At 46.1% G+C, this 22063-nt stretch overlaps 1 protein-coding gene across 1 annotated transcript in view; it reads right to left on the bottom strand.

Moving 5' to 3' along the window:
- Nucleotides 1-577: 577 nt before the first annotated feature.
- LOC146789200 (anterior gradient protein 2-A-like) overlaps nucleotides 578-22063 on the bottom strand; it is a 28481-nt gene continuing 6995 nt past the window's right edge. Inside the window, exons 3-8 of the mRNA XM_085630797.1 lie at nucleotides 20307-20370; nucleotides 18759-18811; nucleotides 10838-10911; nucleotides 7473-7536; nucleotides 2979-3062; nucleotides 578-879 (exon numbers count right to left, since the gene is read on the bottom strand). Coding sequence (XP_085486923.1) covers nucleotides 830-879; nucleotides 2979-3062; nucleotides 7473-7536; nucleotides 10838-10911; nucleotides 18759-18811; nucleotides 20307-20370 — 389 coding nt within the window. The 3' untranslated portion in view covers nucleotides 578-829. The remainder of the gene's footprint in view (nucleotides 880-2978; nucleotides 3063-7472; nucleotides 7537-10837; nucleotides 10912-18758; nucleotides 18812-20306; nucleotides 20371-22063) is intronic.

The raw sequence follows: 22063 nt of genomic DNA, 5'->3' as shown, positions 1-22063 counted from the left end.
GTGATTTTTAAAGAACTCTGCACAGTTTTTCTGGCCCTGCAGTAAAAGGGACGACGGCATATCCAGTCATCTTTTCAGTGGTATGTGCCCAATGGGCCACTCATTGGTATCTAGAAGGTGGGGGTCCCCAAGATCAGTCAAGCCAGATGGGGGGGGGGGGGGGACTGGGACGTTCAAGATACGTAAAGCCAGATGGAGGGAGGGGTGTTCGTTCTCCTATGCTGCAGTGAAACTTTGGAAAACCTTACCTGCTCACCTTTCTGAAATAGGAATATTGTCGGTTTTACAAAAACACCTCAATACCTAGCTCTTCGTCACCTAGCTCTTTGGGTCCACGGGAGTCCGCCTTCTTGTGGTTTAGGCAGGTGTTATTTGACTGGCTTAGCGCTTTTATACCCTAGGGTTTAGTACGTTTTATAAATTCGCTCATTTCCTTTAAAAGAGTTAGACAGATTTTGTTGCTTAAGCATTAAATAATTTTCAGTATGCCTTGGTGGCACTGCTGGTTAGAACAAACAGTTATTGCGAACACACTTCACTCGGAAACCGGTTAATAAAGCAATGCCTGGCGAACAGATAATAAATACCCAAAAATGGATTTATTTAAAAATGTGTTGCTTACAGATGAAGCATAAAGAAAGTATTTTAAAAAATCTAGCACAGTCAAACGTCGAGATGCCAGGAAGTGTTTACAGGCCGATGAATCATATTCCCAGTAATGTTTTTACAGTGTCTTCCATGAATTTCAAATCAACTGAAGTAAACTTTCTGGTTGGTAAGTCTCATGAGGAAACAGGATGCGGGGGTCACGCGTCTAGGCATTCTTCACTCACAGTTCAGTTTTCAGAAGTTTGAGGGCTTTCTGCATGTTACTGTACACTAAAAAACAAAACACATTTCATTAATTACTCCAAAAGCCATAAAACGGTTTTATGATATTCCGAAGAAAATGGAACAACATCATTTTTATATTTTCATTTAGTTAGCTAAACCTTTTCGGTATGCGGCGAAGGTAAATTTGCCTCTTCCTCTCTATATATATATATATATATAATACATAAAAAATAATATGCTTTTTCCTGGTTGTTCATCTAATGTAATGTGATTTGTCGTCTCAAATGTGGCGTAGGAAGCGCTATAGAAAAATCAACCTAAATAAAATACACGTTTTTAGATGCCGCTAGACTGCTTACAGGGACGGCTAAATTTGCCTCTGTCGCCGGTGATATCAGAAGACTTCACTGGTTACCCATAAAGAAACGGGTGCAGTTTAAGTCACTCTGTACTGTTTTTAAAGCTCTTCACTGGACCGGTCCAGAGCATCTGCAGCAGCAGTTTCAGTGGTATGTCCCCAATAGACCACTTCGCTCTCTGGGAGCAAAATTGGTAACAGTCCCTATCTCTAAAAAAGCCAGCTGGGGAGGTGGGAGTTTTTTGGTAGGGGCAGCCAAAGCTTGGAACGCCCTCCCATTCCAGCTTAGAAATAGTATGGATCTACTGGCATTCAGGAAAGCCTTAAAAACCTGGCTATTTGGCGTTTAATCCGTGGCCTCATATGTGAGTCTCTTTGGGAGGTTTTGTAGATAGTGGCAAGAAACCTTCGGGTAGCAGTTTGCGCTTTAAAAATATTATAACATAACATAACAAAAGGTGGCCATCTCTGCGCACATTTGTTCTCATCTCAAAAGGCAATGATATGTAATTATCTCAGCTCATACATGTGGGTAAATCATTTGTTATGTTTTACTCATGGTAGTGAAAGAAACACCACAAATTTGCTCGACGGATGACCTCACAGCATTGAGACCTATTTCCAAAGAAATTACATCACACAGCCTTTCATCCTCATGTAGTCACAAAGTAAACTTAATAAGTGTAAAGATAATAAACTACCTAAAAACATCACAAAAAATGCTTCGTCAAGTACTGCACATATCACTTCTGCTTTAACCCCTTCAGTGCCACGCCCTTTCCCCGCCCTGTGCCGGGTGTTGCATTAGCGGGCGGGGTTCATGACGAGATAGTCTCGTCATGGGCACAGCGTAACCGCGCTCCATGACGAGACCATCTCGTCATGGGCACTGAAGCGGTTAAATAAATGTGAAACGACCCAAAGTTGGTAAGGGTAAACGTTTACATGAACAGTAGTTCATCCCCACTGTTACAACATGATTCCCTTGTTTATCCACAGAACAGACAAACATGTTTTTTTAGTGCAAACTTCTGTCAATAGCCACATGGCTTTCGGGTCTTTTTGCTTTAACCACTGGCTGCTGTCGAGGCTCAGTGGCTACCACCAGGGCTTTAAGTGGGATGAAAAAACAGGGGGGGGGGGGGTAGGGGTCTCTCAAAGGGGTGTGACCAATGTAATTAAAGGCGTGGCTTGAAAACATGTAAACTAAAAATCTGTGCTTAGCATAGTGCGCCGTGCGATTTGTATTTTGCTGTTTCTGACACTGCATCTAGATATATGATACAAGTAATATCATACCTACAACAAGTCAGGACAATCGTCTTTGTCAATGGTTGTTAGTTGCATAAGATAAATAAGCAGCAACTATGGCTTGTCTATATTATTGAAAAAGCTTCCATTTAAATCTCTGGTGAATCTTAAATCTTAAATCTGATGTTGCTGCTCCTGAGTTTCAAAAAGAGAAGGGAAATTCAGAGAGAAAATGGCTCTCTATAGGATTTCCCTTCCCCCTACAACGCTCACCTGGCATGACGTCATGCCGTAACTTCTCCACTAGTGAGAAGTAAGCAGTGTGAGCACGCACACATAATATGCCTGCTGTCACTGCAGTCTGGAAAAAAACGTGCCGCCTGTGCCAGTGACCAAAACAGAGACCCGTTTCGAGGCCCCCTTTAAAACACTGCCGGTGCTCAGCACCGGTGAGACCCGGCCCACTTAATGTCCTGGATACCACCACAGCAGGGATGTGTTAGGTTCGTTGGGCTTGGCACCGTCAATTACTTACACAGCTCAGCGTCTGTAGGCTCGTACGTGTACCGATGATTGGAGTATTTTCCAGGAAGATCAGCTCTCACTACCATAGATGGATCTACAAGGGTAAAAAGACAGCACAATTCACATCTTCTAAATAGTACTAGGTGGATGACTGTAATTGGAGAAGTAGGGCATGCCTACTTATAGGTACATAAAGTGTAATTCACAAAGCATGAAACTGGTAAATGAATTTCTCACACTTATATGTATGGCTCTGGTAGTTACACAGTACAAACGTAGCCAAAGACAGTGGAGGGCTGTCCAGGGCCACAAGCAACAGAACACAATCAGCAGGTGCTTTCAGGGCTGCTGAATTCAGATGGTATGGGGAACTTCTGTGGCATACAGGTTGGTAAGGATCCAATTCACAAAATAAGAGCTTTCTGACCACAAAAGGGCATTTTTTAAATCACCAAACCCAGTTTGTGATTTGGTGAGATGTTACCAAATCTTACCGGATCGCTAATTGGGTTTAGGAATAAACCCGATTCAGTATTTGGAAGGGGCGTGTTAAGGGTGTCCTTTCCAGATACCGAATGTTTGAGCCAGGGGTCTCCAACCTTTTGTGAAACAAGAGCTACTTATGTTAAATAAAATTTACCATGAACTACCAATACTATTAGTGAAATTCGGTCATAAAACATTATTCTAGCACCTTAAAGGAGGTGGTTAGCCATTTGTGAATGGGAAAGGGTCCCAAGGAGCAGACAGTAGTCCATGAGACCACTGCCCACTCATGAAAAAGGTTAGTGTAAATTTTGTATTTTATTTTGTTACATGCATCCCCTTTTTCCTTTAAGCATAACGGGCTGCATGCAGCAAAAAGAAAAAAAAGGCGGCTTCCTTTATTTTAAATAAATCACAGACATGGTAGTCTGCTGAGCCCAGCAAGTCACAGTGCCTTTCATTGTATCTAATCCCAATGGGTCTCAATTTACGACCTGCCTCATGCATATTACTGAGGTGGGTTGAATTGTGGGTCACTACGGACTTATATTTTGAGAACCAACCTATTAATACATAGGTCGGTTCTCAAAATACCAATGGATTCGTTAGAAGTCGCTTTCGAAAATTGCGACCACTTCTCACAAATTCAGTTTTGTACATTTCATTTAAGGAATTGCAAATTGTGAATCGTTATTTGCTGCAATTTACAATTCCTTAAATGGAATCTTTGTACATGAGGGCCTTGGTGTTGTTTGAAGGTTTGTGGCTTAAATTGTTTCCTGATTTTAAGGAGGATCAGCTGGAACTGATGAATGTAGGTATATGCTTGCAGACGTAGCATACTCCAGGATTAAATGCTGCAGAAGGGGTACAACATTGTATCAACATCCTCAGTTTGGCATGTGTAGGAATCAGAGATGCTGGCATGAGCATTTTCATCAAGTGTTTATTGTGGGAAGCAAGCATGTGATCCAAGAAGGGTTGTGTGAGAGGTAGGGTCATGGGATGGGAAGATTCTGAAATCATCACTAAAGCAGAGACTGAAATTTTGTGCTGCTTTCTGAATTGCACTAGTGCCATGGTGGGCGTGATGCATGCGAGGGAAGGGGATGCTGTTTCATCACAGGATCAAGGAGGCCTAGCTTCCAGGTTTTTCTATCTGCCAGATTGAGCAGGAGTCTTACAACGCTTCCTCTTCTGGAGCTGTATCATGAACAAGTTCTGCATCTGTGTCTGAATCTGTATCTCAGGGAAATGCTTGATCCTGTGCTCCTTACCCATGGGGAAATTCTCATGGTAGCATTCCATATTTTTGAGTTAGTCTGTGCCGCTCCATGTAGGTAATAAGCATATGCGTGTCTTTCTTTCATCAACCTCAAAGGATTAGCCAACCCAGAATTGCGAGACTGCTTCCTCTCCACATGGGAATACAAACTTGACTTTAGAAAAAGCATTGTTGTGCCAAGTTTGAGGAACAGACGAACACATTAGAAAAGGAGTCAGTTGTCATCATGTGTTTTTTTAATTGATTCCTACAAACTAGCCTAAACCAATGACAGATGTAACTGTCTATGTTCTCCCTTCTTTTTAAACACATTAATTTCATGTATTGTTTATGCACTTTTAAAGTAAATTTTGTATTTAGTGCTCCTTAATCGGATCATTTGCAATGAACTTTGGTATAAGGATTTTTATTAAAAGAAACTTTTTGTGATATGAATATTTAGAAAATGGTGTCGTGTTCTGCTCATTCAGGATTGGGGTGATGGATGGCTGCCATGTGAGTGTCCTGGATTGGAGTTAATGAATAATCCGTGACCCCAATGGGATCAATTTATGACTTGGTATTATTTCATAGAGCCCTGACCCTTTGGTCTGTGGAGCCCCTCTCATTGTATTTATAAACATTCAAGACTCCGCCTTCATGGACTAAGGACATGCCTTGTCCTGTTTAGAGTGCATCCAATTTCCCAAAAGCAGTTCTGCATGAACTTCTCAAAATGATGCCCTCACTGGATACAACAGTTGGCACTGCCCACTGGACTTGCAAAGGATAATGGAAACTTGTAAATGGAGAATAGTCAGGGGACACCGCTAGCACCATCTGATAACTTCCAAGGGTGCCTTGTCTGTAGACGGATACTTCATCCCAGAAGCAGACTTTACCTCTGGATTTCATGTTCTCATCAAGAACTCCTATTGATAGTATCTAAACATGTGGAAAGTTGGACAAAACCTCAGTCTGTACTCCACTGGATAGACTGTTGCCTAAAGGAAAAATTGCGGGTTCCAGAAGGTCCTGGCTCTATCCAGTCATGTGCACTCACTGATGGTATAAACACAAGCAGCTCATGCAGGAATTTAACAGGGACACGCACATGTCTATGATGTATACGCTCTCTCATACTGACATCTACTAAATTGCAAATTTCCCTTGTCAGCCACAGATGCGCTTGATATTTTTATAAATTACCTTTGACTAAATTTCCTTTTTTCTGTGGTATTTAGTTATTACCTTAAAGTTTAATTCTGACTATTAAAACTTGGGGACTGATTTAGGGTTTAGCGGACAGTACTCAATCCATCAAATTAGAGAAGGCCATTACCTCTGCCATCCTGATGGACTACCATTTGCCAACTTCAGAGATGATTGCCATCACTCTGTTCCTTGAAATGAACGGCCATCACAGCACTTCCCTACAAGGTAGAAAAAGTTTGGTGGACGGCCCCTATCGGTTCTGAGAGCTCTCCATCAAACTTTTAAACTTTATTTGGTTTTCCAGAAACAAACTCCCAAAGTGTGAACTTGTTTCTGAAACAAAATACCCTTAAAGTTTGTTCCCAAGATGTGGGGTCATTGTTTTTATTTCTGTCCCTTACTGTCAGATTTTTTCTGGACATAAACATTAAACCATCCTAATAAATAGGGTGGTCAGTGTAAAGTTCTTCCTCTGACAGCCCCATTCCAGCAGGCTGTAAGAGGAACTTTCTGTCGACTATCCTGGGAGGGGTGGGGGGGGGGGCGGCAGTCACTGGAAAGCTTAGGTTTTGCCCATCACTAAATGAGGCGGGCGAACCAAGAGTTTGGCAGACAGGACACTCGTCGCATTTACAACACAGTAACCTGTGCGCGAAACTCTAAATCAGGCCCTTGTTTTTGATCCCTGTGTTCTTTATCTCATAAATCTAGTGTTGTACTGTGTGTTTTTACGGCACATACCCCTTATCCCCAAATATATCCCTGAAAGACAATCTATGGACTTGCCCAAGCTATGAAATGTCAGCCAAAAGATACCCATGGGGAAAGCTTGTTTTGCCCTTGTTAATTCTCTTTATTTGGAGGTGAGGGCACCCAGTCACAGATCACATTAGGACAGTAGTTCTTCCTCTGCCTTGGAGCCATATGGGTGGGTTCTCATTATATTACCCTCTTTCCCTCCTTTGTTTTTTCCCAGCATTTATTTTCTAATTTGCATTAACCCCTCCCCCTTCTATTCTCCCTTGCTTAACCATTTTGCCCTTCATCTTCTCTGCTTTGCTTGGCTTTGGGTTATGGTACACACAGTCAATAGAAAGACTGCGGCAATCTAAGTGATGTTTCTTGTTCACATGACCTCTAGAATTCTTTTTCCACGATGTGAACCTGTTCTCCCTTAATTCCTTCTGGAACTAGTCCTTCAAACAGGAATGGATTTTTGGTTGGAATTCGCAGGAAAAGATTCATACAGCCCTCATACATGTTACAACACCTTCGTGTTAATTCAGCGTACATAGGATTATTTCACTCTCATCTGAAAAATAAAACGTCTCCCACCAGGTCTTTTACACGCGAGTGATCTTTAAATCATTGGACCTTTTATGAAATCAGACTTGCGATCCTTTAATACTTAATTTTTCCAAAAGTCATAGAGAAATAGTTACCTACATTTGATTATATAATATTTTCTGATACTCTCGCATGTGACTCCTTCATTTGTTTGCGGTATGCCTTTTATTACAAAGTACAAAGAGAACTTACCCACGAAAACAACCTTGGGTACATACTGGCCATCAAGTAAAAGGTTCTTGTCAGTTGGATCATGCTGGAATTAAAAGAGCGACATGTATTGAGTATTACATTCTAGAATTAAGTGCTTTTAAATAATCATGCAGGTGTATTCTCATAAACCAGGCATCCATGCAGATTAAATATGCCCAGTTAAGAGGAATGTGACAGTGGATTCTGGGTACTGTATCCTATAAACCCTTCAATCAATGGTGTCGCCTGCAAAGTTTAAGCCATGGACATCGATTCACCAAAATGGCAAGCGAAGCAAAAGTGAGATCACACAAGCTTTCAACCCTAAATGACATCAAAGGATTGATGTCCCACTAAATAACCCTTTATTGCATACTGAGGGTGGGGTGAGTTGGGAGGGCAAAGAGTGTGAACTGCAATAGGTAATCAGGGCTCATGGTACCCCTGGTGGCTTTCCATTCCTTTAATTCCCTCCAGGTGCCCTAAGACCAGGGAATGCAAGGGCATTAATAGGGGCAGCTATTGTTCTCCCTGCTTGCTCCAAATTGATACCCATAGCAAGTGTACATTATATATGGCCTATTTTTTCATGAATTAAGCAACATTATAGTGGATTAAATCTAACTCTAGATGTGATTGTACAGCATACATTCTGAACTTGTGTATTTGAATACACGATCATATGTGAAAATGAAGAAAAAGGAGGTTTGGAGAGATGCAACATTTGTCTGGGCTCACACAATTTGGTCAAGTAGGGAAGCCGGGATTAATCCCAGAATTTCTGTTTTCACATTGTGCATTTCAGCCATAGACGGCTATATCTTTCTTTCTCTCATGTTTTGCAACAAACGTCACTATTTTGTCTTTTTTCTTTAATCATAAGATTAGAGTTTGGGTGTCAGGCAGATGCAACATCAAAGTTTCGGGCTCGAGGGTGCAAAAGGACCTGGAACTGAGCCAGACCCAGGCATTTGGCTAAATCCTGGTTCGACCTTTCAGCAGCTTGACCTCTTCCAGGACGAGGGAAGCGGACTTTACAGCAGGTAAGGAGCTTCGAGGCAAAGCAGTGCCATCTAGGAGCCGCTGGGTGATGTCTGCTAGGCGGCAATGAAACAAGAAATTTTACCATAGTTAAAGATTTCCAAAAAGGGCTAAGGAAAATAGCTTGTGCAAGTCATATGTGACTTAAGTGTTGTACTACGGGAAGCCCACTTCTATTACGCTATGTAGCTGAAGGAAAGAAAAATAACTAGAAATTCCAAAGAAGGACCCATATTAAGTCCCTCGCTGCCCGCAGAGTTAGGGATGCATTGCCAACAGGTCTGCTTGGCTTTTTTTTTTTTTTAAGATGGTGCTTCTTTTCATTGTGGCACTCTTTTGCATGCCCAATGAATGCCTTTAAAGTCTTTTTTTCATCAATAAAAAAATGAGCCATGTCAACATTGGTTGATGCCCAGCTTTCAAAGCTGGGGTGCCATCACATACATACAATTTGGCACCTGCAGAAGTGAAGGGCGGGCACGATTTCAATCACAAGCATGTTTTTTTTTCCAATCTGTAATCTTTTTAATAGGAATTTCAGATATTCCTTTTAAAGTGTCCATTTTGTTGTTTGATGTTCCCTAGTAGTTCGAGTAAAACCAGAGTCTGTTTACTTGAATCTATAACTTCAGAAAAAACACCTATTGCAATATTTTGCCACAGGTGTGATGCTGGTAGTTTTGTAAGGATGAATTTACGTTTCATCTTAATACCAAAAGAGAGACAATGCCGCTGGCTAATATTAAGGCCATAAGGTGGAGTAACCTTCTTAAAGATGACGTGGTTGGAGTAAGGTGGTTTGATGCTTTTGAGCACTGGGTACTGTAGATCTATTATAATGATGCTAAACAGGCAAGGCATTTTTTAAATAGAATGAGATCATGGTGTTTAATTTTCAAGGTTTCTTTCTTAAAATGCCCTCACAATCCATTACTGTGCATAATGTAAAAATTCAAAATATCTGTCTTGTGCCTTGCACAGAGGCAATCTATACACGTCAAATTTGAAAGATTAAATTAAATGCACCCCTTTGTACGTAGAAGAGCAAAAGGAATAGTAAAAAGATACCAAAATGCTTCTGTATCATTATGTATATCTACACACTGAGAACATCAATAAAATTGAATGTGCTCCTGGACACGCCCCTTAGCTTCGCCCATACTACCATCCCCAGTCCCCACTCCTAGTGTCCAGCCCCCAATCCCCACTCCTAGTCTAAAAATCAATTTGGCAAGTACATGCAATTATTTTGTTTCATTTAAAGCACTGGTTAAAAGCTCGGCATGAGGTAAAATCAGTATGATCTGGAAATGTAGAATGCCTGAGCACATGGTAAAAACGCATGATCATGTTTTGTTATCTTTTTGTTGACATGGAACAAAGGAAATTGACCCAATTATTCTACTGCCCTACACTTTATTATAGTTAACCTATCATAGTATTCCTACGCTTCTCAGGTAGCTTCACCCGTGCTGTACCTACTATTCTCTGCCATACTCTGTCAGTTCTTCGCCTCTCACTTCCTGCAGACTTTTAGACAGGAAGTGGTGTCAAGTGTCCTTGCCGAGGACCTGGGAAGTACTTCCTGTTCCAGAACAACAAGTTTTGGATGGAGGAGTAAGAGAAACCCGGAAACGAATGAGTGATTCGTACCTGCTGCAAGGACAAGTTGAAATCCCTGCAGTAACCTCTAATCTTCGATAATTTCCAACTTCCCTCTGCCGTGACCCTAATTTACAAGCCTAATTAAGAGCCTACAATTCCTAGCGTGTTTATTGTTATTGGCTGAAAAAAATGGGAGTTTCTGAAAATGAACCTCATGCCCTGGGCCGAACTGACGTGTGTATGTGCTATTGTAGTGAAATTGTATTTATATAGCGCTTACTACCCTTGATGAGGCGTTGAAGTGCCTTTTGGCAAGTAGCACATTATTCCGAAGCCCAATAGGATTAGTGGGGGATGGTGAAATATAAGTATAGTATTAGTATAGGGAGGTACGAGTTAATGTGAGTGGGGGACATGTGTGTCTGGTAGTTGGTGTGAATAGAGTTATGGAAGGATAGAAGAGGGAATAAAACCAGAAGTGTTGACGTCTAGCTTTCTTAATGTCCTTTAACTTGTATTAATGCATTTGTGATGGGAAATACCAAACTACAAGTAGTACTTTGGAAACATTAAACGCATCATTGGTCCAGCTGGCCGCTCCTGACATGGAACAACTTAAGAGGCCCGGCAAAAGAGTGAAATATTTGTTAGCATCATTCACTTCAGATAAAGAAAGAAAGCTGCTCCTTTTAACTGAAATTGCCTTCAAGGGAACTTACAACAACGTTCAGGAGAATGAATTTCTCTGCTAGTTTCTGGATGCCTTTGTGCTCAGCAAATGCTTTCTTCAAAGCTGTAAAAAAACATAAACATATGTAAATAAGTTGTGCCTTACAATCAAACCAACCTGCTCCCTCGTCAGCTAAACAGAGCTGCGAGGTTTGCCACGTCCATACGTGTGTAGCTCATCCTGTCCGCAGTTTGTTTCTTTCCATCTGGGACTTGTAGTCCTGATTTTATGATGACACAATCGGTGCTACAAATCTCAGAATGCAAAGGGGAAAAACTGGATTCGAAGACCTGCTTAGGTATGGAAGTTGGCAATATTAGAGCTTTGCAATATCAGAGCTCACAAGTTTATAGATTTAGCAGCTCGCCCAGCCAGGATTTTTTTCTTTGCATTCTGGGACTAGCTTTCCTCTGTATTCCATTATCGCTGCAGGACTTCAGATTCCAGAATGCAAAGAACAATCCTGGCTTGGATGTGCTGCTCATGCATTACCCTAGGAAACACGCGACCTCTGAAATATGCTTTTTGCAGCATACAAACAACACATTGCAGACCAAAGAAGTGATCATTGCTTTATAAACCAAGGGGCATATTATCAAGGACTGGCGATAACTATCGCTAACCTAAGTTAGTGTTAGTTTTTTTATCACCGTCTATCGCCCTTTTAATTTGCCTTGTTTGCGACGTGTCGCTAACAGGCGACAGCTTCCGTGAAAACTGCCGCTAACCGCTGCGCGATGGCGATAAGTAAACTGGCGATAGCAGGCAGAATCCAGCGATAAGCTTTTAGCGACAATAAAACGCACACTAAACTGCAAGTGTGGACTTAGAAAAAATAGCCTATCAGTCCACCTACCATAGAAAAGATGTACAAAAAAAAGTGAAATGCAGATCTGAGCACCCAGGGCCAAGTGCAGCACACATCAACAACCCCCTCAAGCCCCCCAACATCCAGGATTACCAGGATGAGAGCCTGGATGTCCCGTTGGACTTGCGTATTGCGCCTGGATGCCTGCTGGACTTGCGCCTGGATCCTGGATGCCTTCTGGACTTGCGCCGGGGGCCTGTATGCCTCGCTGGACCTGCGTCTGGTGCCTGGATGCCTGCTGGACTTGCGTCTGGAGCCTGGATGCCTGCTGGACTTGCGCATGAAACCTGGATGCCTCGCTGGACCTGTGTCTGGTGCCTGGATGCCTGCTGGACCTGCGCCTGGAGCCTGGATGCCTCGCTGGACTTGCGCATGGAGCCTGGATGCCTCGCTGGATTTGCGCCTGGATGCCTCGCTGGACCTGCGTCTGGTGCCTGGAGTGGGATGTGGAGTGGCTGTGGAGTCGATAACCTGTGGCGGTAGTGTCCCATGCTGAAGGTGTGGTTCCAAGGACATGGACTACTGTCTTCTCGGTGATGAGCTTCAGGCAGCTGTTGGTCATCCAGACTGCGATGTCTGGCATTCCTTTCTGGAAGTTGAGTCTGGTGGTGGTGGGGTCTTTGGTGAGGGAGAGGATGAGCTGGGTGTCATCAGCGTAGGATGCAATGTTGAAGCCGTGTTGTCAGACGATGGCGTTGAGGTGGCCATGTAGATGTTGAAGAGGGTCGGGCTCAGAGATGACCCCTCTGGGACTCCGCAGGTGATTTATGTGGGATCTGAGAGGAAGGGTGGCAGTCTGATCCTTTGGCTTCTTCCGGTGATGAATGATCGGATCCATTCTAGGGCTGTTCCTTGTATGCCGGCGTCATGTAGTCTGGCGACTGGTGTACAGAGGGAGACGGTGTCAAAGGCCGGTGAAAGGTCAAGTAGGATGAGGGCTGCCGAGTGGCCATTGTCCAGGAGGGTGCGTATGTCATCTGTGGTGGCGAGTAGGGTGGCCTCGTAGCTGTGGTTGCTTGGCAATCAGGAATGGGATGGGTCGAGGATGGTGTTGTCATCAATGAATCGTATCAGTTCCCTGTTGACTGTTTACTCAGCAACTTTGCCCGCGAAGGGGAGAAGCGAGATGGGCCAGTAGTTCTTAAGGTCAGTGGGGTCAGCTGTGGTATTACTGAGCAGGGGCCAGATTTCTGCACGCTTCCAGTCATCTGTGTAGGTGCCGGTTTTGAAAGTGGTGTTGATGGTGCGTTGTAGATCATGTATGATGGCGGACGCAACTCTGTGGTAGATGTGAGGAGGGCATGGGTTGGTGGGGGCCCAAGAGTGGATGCCTTTCATGGTCGAGGCGGTATCTTCAGCTGTGACTGGCATCCAGGTGGAGATGGTGGGCTGGCTGGTGTGTCCGGCCGCCGGGGGGGGGGTCTGTAGACGAGGGTTCCTCAGAGTGTGGAGTTGTGGCTGGTCTGGATCTGGAAGTGCAGGTGTTCGGCGGAGGGGAAGGTTTAGCTGGAGGCGGAGGGTGCTCTTTTTTGGCCAATGGCGAGGCCCCCTCCAGGTGGTTGTGGCAGTCCTTCCTCTGGATCTTGTATCCGTGTGGGATGGCTGTGTTGATGTCGGGCGGAGGAGGAGTTGGTCCCGGTCTCCGTGAAGAAGGCGATGTCGGGCGAGAGGGAGTCAAGTATCTCCCAGATTTCCACAGCGTGTTTGTGCACGGAGCGCACATTGAAGAGGATGCATCTTAGGGTGTCACCAATGCTGGCGTCAGCTGTGTTTGAGTCCTGGGTGGTGGTTAAGCTCTGGCAGCAGTGGAGGCCGGAGAACTGGACGTGGGTCGTGTTTGGCAAGGCCTGTATGCAGTCTCTGACTTTTCCAGGGTTGAGTGCGTGGAGTGTGGCTGTGCTGGAGCAGTGGGTGGCCCGGGATTCAGGGTTCTTGGTGCTGGTCGCGGTCAGGTCGCAGATGGGCTTGGCTTAGGTGCACCTTCTGTGCGCCAGCGGCGCGCGTCCACTGAGCAATCGTGCAGTGTCCGCCATTAATTAAGGGAGGGTGGATGATCGACCACCTGGGAGGCGGGAATGAGCGAGGACAGGGGTGCGGGCCCGCGGGGGCAGCAGCGGCAGGAAACTTGAAGTGAGGGCTCAGAGAAGCCAACAAAAAAGTAGAAAATGGGAAAAAAAGGGATAACTAACTGATGTAATCATGTTATGTATCCTCAGGGGGTGGGGGGAGGTGGGTGGGTGGGTAGGACTGCTCCGAACACCAAGCAGGGCATGGGTGGATGGGCATTCACACTCAAGTGCGCATTGACTGTTTGGTTGGCCCACTCAGGCCACCCAAAGCAGTCATGCGCTCTTCCCTGTTCGCAATGCAGGCTGCATTGCAGCCTATATGGATAACATACCCACCCCTCCGGCACTTGGCTGCATGACTTGTCCCGTTGCCAATTGCCAATCCCACCGCTGCATCGCAGCATTGTGATTGACACAGGAGAGAGAGCCTGGCTGCCTACTTCATTTTAATGGAAGCAGACGCAGAAGAGCAGGAGCTACGAAGACACGAGAGACAGATTAGAGATAAGACTTCCCTCAACAAATTTCTGACTACACCCGCTCACACACATCCCCGCGTCCATGCACCATCCAGTGTTCTTTACGGCGTTTATCACCTCACAGCTGTCCAGACCCCCCCGCACTTATCAATGTTGGCCAGTGTGCACCCATGCACAGTGGGCGTACCACCCGTGTGCCAAAGGCACATGCGTGGTTGCGACGCATGCCATGACATCGCATTTCATTCCAATGCATACCAATACTAGGCACATCGCAACAGTAGAGTAGGTGTTGCAAGGCGGACACATGAAGATCACTATTCCCATTTCAGTGAGTGGAAACCAAAACTAACCTTAGCACAACAAACCCAAACGTGAACCCTGGAATTCCATTTTAGGACCCCCAAAAGACACTCAAAAATCACAAAGACAAATGCTCACCCCAAAAATGTATTTTTGTACCCCAAAACACCCCCAAAATGTTTCATATATTACCTCCCAAAACACCCCATTTTTCATATTTTACCCCAAAATACACCCCATTTTTCATATTTTACTGCATAAAACACCCCCAAATTATCCTATTACTGACCTGAGAATGCGTTGTATTCAAATGCGATGTTAAGGTACCCGCAGTCGTAGTTGCGTTGTTAACGATGTACTGCCTACGTTGTAATGGTCCTCTCCCGTGCAAAGGGCAACCCATGGGCTATGTCGTTTCTGTCCGTCTGCCCCTGGCCCGCGCTCAGCACCAAGGTGCATTCCTCTTGGACACTCCACCGCTACAACGTCAGTGCCCTCCTCGCCATCAACCCTATACGCCACCTCGCCTGCCAGGACCAACCTCTGCTCCGTACCGGACATCGCCTTTGCCATCACTGACAGCTTCAGTTACACCGGCAGGGGGCACCCCGGACATCAAGGAGGAGGCCTTGCCCTCACCTACAGGGCACACTCTGACTGACCACGCATTCTAATGTGCCAAGGGTGACCATGGACCAGGTCAAGTCCCAGATCTGGACCAAGCCCATGGACATCCTCTGTAGCACCCTCATGTGCAGGCTCCCCGTCCCATGGCCCCCCATTCTCCAATCCCATTGTAGACCTCATTGCACACCAGGGTCTCCCTTCCACCGACAACATCCAACTCTGTGATCTCAAGTTCCACCTGGGCTACCCCAGTGACCAGAGCACCACCCCCTCCTGTCACCGTCGTCAGACGCAAGCAGCAACTCACCTCAACAGGCCACATTGCAGGACACACGGTCGAGCACGTCAGCTCCGCCAGCGGCTACTTCAACTACAGCCACAACAACGGACTCTCCTGGCACTACCATCATTGAATGAATCACGTCTTCACCTTGCCCACCGGACGGCAGCGCCATCATCGCACCCCCTCGCAGCTGGATCAAGGCCACCACAGAACGTCTCAACAACTCCCTCCACACCAACACTTCATCAATGCTTCCAAACGATGACACAGCAGAGCGGTACCACCACCGATGGATCTCTAATGACGCCGACATCTGGACACCCCTCATGAACGGCACTGCGTCAGTACCTTGCACCCGCCTGATGGGAGGCGTGAGGGAGGCAGTGCCACAGGGACAGGCTGGCCCCATGCATTGCTGGAGTTGCGTCATCGTTGTGCAAAAATGCGTGACTTAAGCGCAGGCGGACACATCAAGATTCCTGACGTTTCTGTCATTACTTGTGTCATGGAGCGCTGTCCAGTGATTACAGCGCATCCATGTTGTCGCAAGAAGGGCGTAGTGAGAAGTGTCGCAATACGGTCTTTTCTCAGCGCAGCAACACTTTTTATGACTGGGGCACAGGTATGCGCACTATCTTATTTATTGTGCGCATTCCTGCACTGTAGTTTTGTCGCAGGTCAGCGCTGCAACATTGCTTGCAGCGCTGTCCTGCACCAAAAGCTGCATTGATGAGGCGCCAATAGTTATCACTATTTATTAGACCTGCTTTTTCTTGTCTTAGCTTCCTGCAGCTAACGGGCCTTAGCGCGAGTTTTTTTATGACTTCGCGGGTCCGGGCCATCCTTGACAATAGGGCAAAGTGGTGTTAGTGTGAGTTTTTGTGAAATTTTGCCAGGGAACCCTACCTTGCATGTCATTAGCAATAAATATCGCTGGCATACAAGGCGATGGAAATTCCTCCCGCTATCGCCTGTAAACTGTCGCTAACGCATGCCAGCGGCAGCTTGCTAATTGGGCGAAAACAATATCGCCACTTTAGCCTCAATATAGTGCCGCTAAAGCGGAGATGAGCCCTTGATAATATGCCTCCAATTGTGCTCCTGATATTCGCCCCACGGCGAACTATCAACACATTACTAGAAAAGTACCATCATTTAACAGATGGAAAAAAAATCAAGGCAGGGCAGGAGGCTAAAACAATCTAATTATTTTAGCCAAACAGGGAGGAGTAAATAGCCCTGGCCGTAATTATGTGGCAACGCTGAAAGTTTCTAAATAAAGGCGCAGGGAAGCACTTTCGATGTTTGTCAATCAAATTCTTCGCCAGCCTGCTGATCCAGCTGAACGAGTCTGCGTGGGAATCAGCGCAGGTGCGTGGGTCGAGGCCGCCCCTGGCAGGCCAATTACCTGCTGAGTCACGCCTCATGTCACTGGGTTGCTAGGATACAAAGCATGGCACTCCCAATCACCAGACTGGTTCCTTTTAAGAACATGCTGGGAGGCGGCCTCCTATTTGTGGGTTTGTTCATTAAAACCCAACGCCTCTTTAATTTTGAACCTTCTCAGTAGCTAAACTGACACGCAAGCGTTTTGCCAGGGGCGTCGTAACTTATTTTGACACGCTAGGCGCAGTAAATATTGTGCACCCCACCTCTGCTTCTTTTCCATTTGGGCCATTTCATATCTGTGAGTCGCCTCGGATCTGCAGTAAAGCGCTGCAAGGCTGCACGTTGCGGCCTCCGTCTGTGTCAGTCCCAGTCTGAGGTAACACATGCTTCAGACTGGGGCAATGGAAGGGCTCGCCAGTGTGGCCCGTGCATAGAAAATGTTCTGTGCTCTCGAGTGTTCCATTGGGGAGGTTCACCAAAGAACAGGACACAAGTTTTCCAAGCATCGACCTTATCTTTACAAATGCTCGTGATCGGGTGTCTTAGACTATTTCAATTGCACACCCACCAGACAAGTCCCCGAATGCATTGCATTGCTAAATGACAGCCCCAGACAGGGAAGAAAAGGTGCAGATTTTTTTTGTTGTTGCAGAGTTTTATATAGCGCGAACTTGACCCGAATCCAATCGGGTATCAGGGCGCTTTACATAGCACCAGTTACGTTACATGAGGACAAGAGTCTTCTAGGGACCCTACAAAGGGCTCCAAATGGCCGCGCTGCTTCTGTACATTTTTAAACAACGGGCCCTAATGAGCTCATTTCTTGCGTCGGAAAAGAAAACTAGGTTAAGCCGTACTTGCCTGGTACATAGGGCGCCACCTCATTCTAGGTCATTACCAGCGCTTTAAATAGCCATATACTGAGTACCTGCACATTCATTTGAAAGGGAGCGTACGTGCAGTTCTCAGCGCTGCTGCAACAGAGTGCTGGCACTTCTCAGGAGCCAACAGGTACTAAGAAGAGAGGGTACCTGCACTTCTATATTTTCAGTAAGGGTACTGGTCATTGCAGACACTGTTTCTGTTTCACCTACAAATCCTTGAATTCAGATGTAAGTAGTCTAACGAAAGCAAAACAAGACTACAACACCCAGAATGCACTAGTTACCAGACAATAGTCCAGGACTGGAAGCAGTGCCCCTAATGACCTGGAGAACGGTGGGCGTTTTTACTGGAGAATGGCTGGGTTTAAACAGACCTACTGCTTGTAGTAATGCTGCCTCTGCTGCAGGACAGGATACAGGGCATTCCATCTGCTGGCCCCTGGCCCCCAGAGAGAGTGGTCTGTGCGTTTCACCCTGAGGGAGATCCTTTTCGGTAATCAGGTGCTTTTAACTAGGAAAGCGACACAGACTCTAATTTTGAACATATGCACCACACAATCTCACAATTTAATGCCGAATTGATTTATGTTAAACCAGGAGACGAAGAAGATGGTTTAGAGAGGGGCGTGAAGGCAGGCTAGAAAACCCCGAGTGTCATTTCCAGTTGAGCTGAGCTTTTATAAGCAAATTACAGTTAAACGTGTTGGTGAAAGTAGGAATAACAAGCAGCAGCAGAGTTACCACCCGATGAAGTGCTTCTTTTACGACGCAGTGCCACCACTTGTTTTGCTCGTGGTGACGTCACATGTTCTGCATCACGTGAGATGACTTTGTTGCATTTTTATTGCATCGTGGTATGGGCATGACCGGCATACAGAAGTAGTTTAGCACTACAACTGTCTATTTGCAAAATACATGAAAATCTCAGTATAAATCTATTTTTTTCTGCACAAATAAGGTTTAGCTGCACTACAAGCAATGCAGCAGTGCCTACCATTGATCCCTTACCTTGAGAGTGTGGGCAGTCGTCTCTGTGGTTGATGACGAGCAGTGGTTTGTTGCTGTTAAAGAAAAAACATGGATGTGATGCACTGTGTAAGACACAACAGCAGAATACTCTGGTCTGTGACTCCTGGTGAATATTGGGGCACATTAATCACCGATGTTGAAACCACGCACCTCACACACAAAATGTTTTCCATTCGTATAGCCGCCATCAATGTGCAGCTGTGGAAGGTGGATCAAATTAAGCAGCGACATTAACTGAATTATGCAGCAGTAGATTGCAAAGTGTATACTGCACATGTACAATATGTGTTTCAGTGGGATGAACTGCAAGATTGAAAATAACAGATCTTAAACATTTTTTTTTTTGGGGGGGGTGGGGGGGGGGGGTTGTGTACTTCGAGTGCTCTTTTCACATAACCGTTGCTCTGAGATCAGTGCTTGTAATGCAACAGTTTGCATGAACAATGAAACAAAATATTTTCATGACAAAGAAAGAGTTATGATTTCCATACTGCTCAAATTGAATATCTAAGGATTCAACTGCTGCAGACAACGGCTCTTCTACAGTCGATCAACTGGGGAAGTTACTGCTGTATGAACAAAGGTTTCACCTCAATGGTTCCCGTGTGACAAGTTAAAACAGCAAGCAGCAGGTGGGGAGCCAACTTGTGTAAAGTGTCTAAAAGTTCGGTGCATCATGTGTGCCACATTTTAAAGTAATTTTTGACCAGTGTCTCATTTGTAAAACAGTTAAGTGCCGGGGCCCATAGTTTGCTCAGAAGCCTGCGGCCGGCGCTATTTACTGTCAGCGTGCCGCATACCAAGGCTGTGTGTGTGGTGTTGATTTCACCTCAGGGGTCTTTTTAATCCACCACCACACACTCCCTGCCCATTTATTTCACTCGAGAAGGTCTTTCGTTCCCGCTTTTTCTCTTTCATTGTCACAGTTTTCCATCCTTCTATTCATCCGTCTGCCCCCCCACCCCCCCGCCCGGTCCCTAAACGTGTTTTTCCTGTTTCCCAGTCTTGACCAGGACTAAAGTCTTATGAGGAAAAATAAACACCAGCCCCCCAAAAATGAGTGCCGGTGGGCTCCACATGCAACCACTGGCTCAAATTAAACGCTTCGTTTGACACCGTTTGAGATAGATTTTTTTCTGTTGAAATAAGGATATTATGCAGCATTCATAATTATGTGAAAACCTACGTAACCACTAATTGTGTAATTTCAGTGGCCCATGTAGTGACACTTTTAGAAACATCAATACGGACCGTACCAACATACACGTACTAATGAAAAGCTAGCTGGCTTTAGACGCAGACAAAACATTTGAATAAAAAAATAGGAGCACTTGACGCTGCTGTGTTGCACTTTGTGATATCTGACATGGCAAATAAATACATATTTCCAAAGATAATGCGCATTAACGATGTAGCAGCATCGAGAGTTATTTTTTAACCGCGAAATTATCTCGTGATCGCTGAAGGCTATGCACATGTCCACTAGGTGGCGCCATTGGAAAGTACTGTTTGTGTTTAGGTTCTTACCTGTTCTTGGCTTTGAACAGGCCTTCCTCATACGTCTGAACCCATTCGAGGCTGTCGCCCCACCCTGTGGAGAAATTGAGACAGGTGTAAAGGAAGGTGCTGGAAGTTACTCATTTTAATTTTTATACAACGGACACGTCGTTAGGATGGACGCTCGCGTTCCCTTGAAAGATGGCAAAAAAACGCACAAGCAAGTAATTATAAAAAAACACAAAGCTAGAGAGTGCACGACTGTTCAGCTGGAACACACAATAGAAAGTGACTTGTGAGAATCATCGTCCTGGTCAGAGAATCATTCATCCAAGGATATACTACTGAGAGTAGCCTTCTAGAGGGAGAAGGAAGGTGCTCAGCAGGGAGTGATGTTTCTTGGAGAAAACAAAGTTATTTCAGTGCAGGGGCATCAGGGAAGCTTGTCGGGGGTCTGTGGTGTTGCGTTCAATATAGAAACAGCAGGTGGGAAGCAATACAGGATGTCATGGGAGAGGTGGGGAGGGGTAGGGAGCTGGGGGTGGGGTGTCAGTGGAGAGGTGGGAAGGAGTAGAGAGAGTTAGGGATGGGGAGTCAGGGGAGAGGTTGGAAGGAGTAGAGAGCTGGGGAAGGGGTGTCAGTGGAGAGGTGGGAAGGAGTAGAGATCTGGGGATGGGGTATCAGGAGAGGTGGGAAGGAGTAGAGACCTGGGGATGGGGTGTCTGGGGATAGGTGGGAAGGAGTAGAGGGCTGGGGTGTCAGTGAAGAGGTGGGAAGGAGTAGAGAGCTGGGAATGAGGTGTCAGGGGAGAGGCGTGGAGGAGTAGAGAGCTGGGGATGGGGTGTCAGGGGAGAGGTGGGAAGTAGTAGAGAGAGTTTGGGATGGTTATCAGGGGAGGGTGGGAAGGAGTAGAGAGCTGGGATGGGGTGTCGGGGGAGACGTGCAGAGGGGTAGAGGGCTGGGAATGGGGTGTCAGGGGAGAGATGGGAAGGAGTAGGGAGAGTTGGGGATGGGGTGTTAGGAGAGAGGTGTGAAGGAGAAGAGAGCTGAGACTGGGTTGTCAGGCGAGAGGTGGGGAGGGGTAGAGAGCTGGGAATGAGGTGTCAGGGTTGAGGTGGGAAGTAGAAGATAGCTGGGGATGGGGTGTCAGGGGAGAGCCGGGAAGGAGTAGAGAGCTTTGGATGGTTTGTCAGGGGAGAGGTGAGAAGGGTAGAGAGCAGGGGATGTGTTGTCAGTGAAGAGGGGCAGAGAGCTGGGAATGGGGTGTCAGGGGAGAGGTGGGAAAGAGTAGAGAGCTGTGAATTGGGTATCAGTGGAGAGGGGTTGAGAGCTGAATATGGGGTGTCAGGAGATAGGTGGGAAGGAGTAGAGACCTGGGAATGTGTCAGGGGAGAGGTGAGATGGAGTAGGGTGCTGAGGATGGGGTGTCAGGGGAGAGGTGGGATGAGTAGAGAGCTGGGGATGGGGTTTCAGGCGAGCGGTGGGAAGGAGTAGAGACATGGAGAAGGGGTGTCAGTGGAGAGGTGGAGAGGAGTAGAGACCTGGGGATAGGGTGTTAGTGGAGAGGTGGGAAGGAGTAGAGAGCTAGGAATGGGGTGTCAGTGGAGAGTTGGGGAGGGTAGAGAGCTGGGGATGGGGTGTCAGGGTAGAGGTGGGAAGGAGTAAAGAGCTGGGGATGGGGTGTCAGGGGAGAGCTGGGAAGGAGTAGAGAGCTTTGGATGGGGTGTCAGGGGAGAGGTGGGCAGGGGTAGAGACTTGGGGATGGGGTGTCAGGAGAGGTGGGAATG

The sequence above is a fragment of the Triturus cristatus genome, chromosome 10 (genome assembly GCF_964204655.1).
Source record: "Triturus cristatus chromosome 10, aTriCri1.1, whole genome shotgun sequence".
In the NCBI taxonomy this organism is placed as follows: Eukaryota; Metazoa; Chordata; class Amphibia; order Caudata; family Salamandridae; genus Triturus; species Triturus cristatus.
Note: the sequence above shows the minus strand (reverse complement) of the source record. Positions and strands in the feature narration are given on the sequence as shown.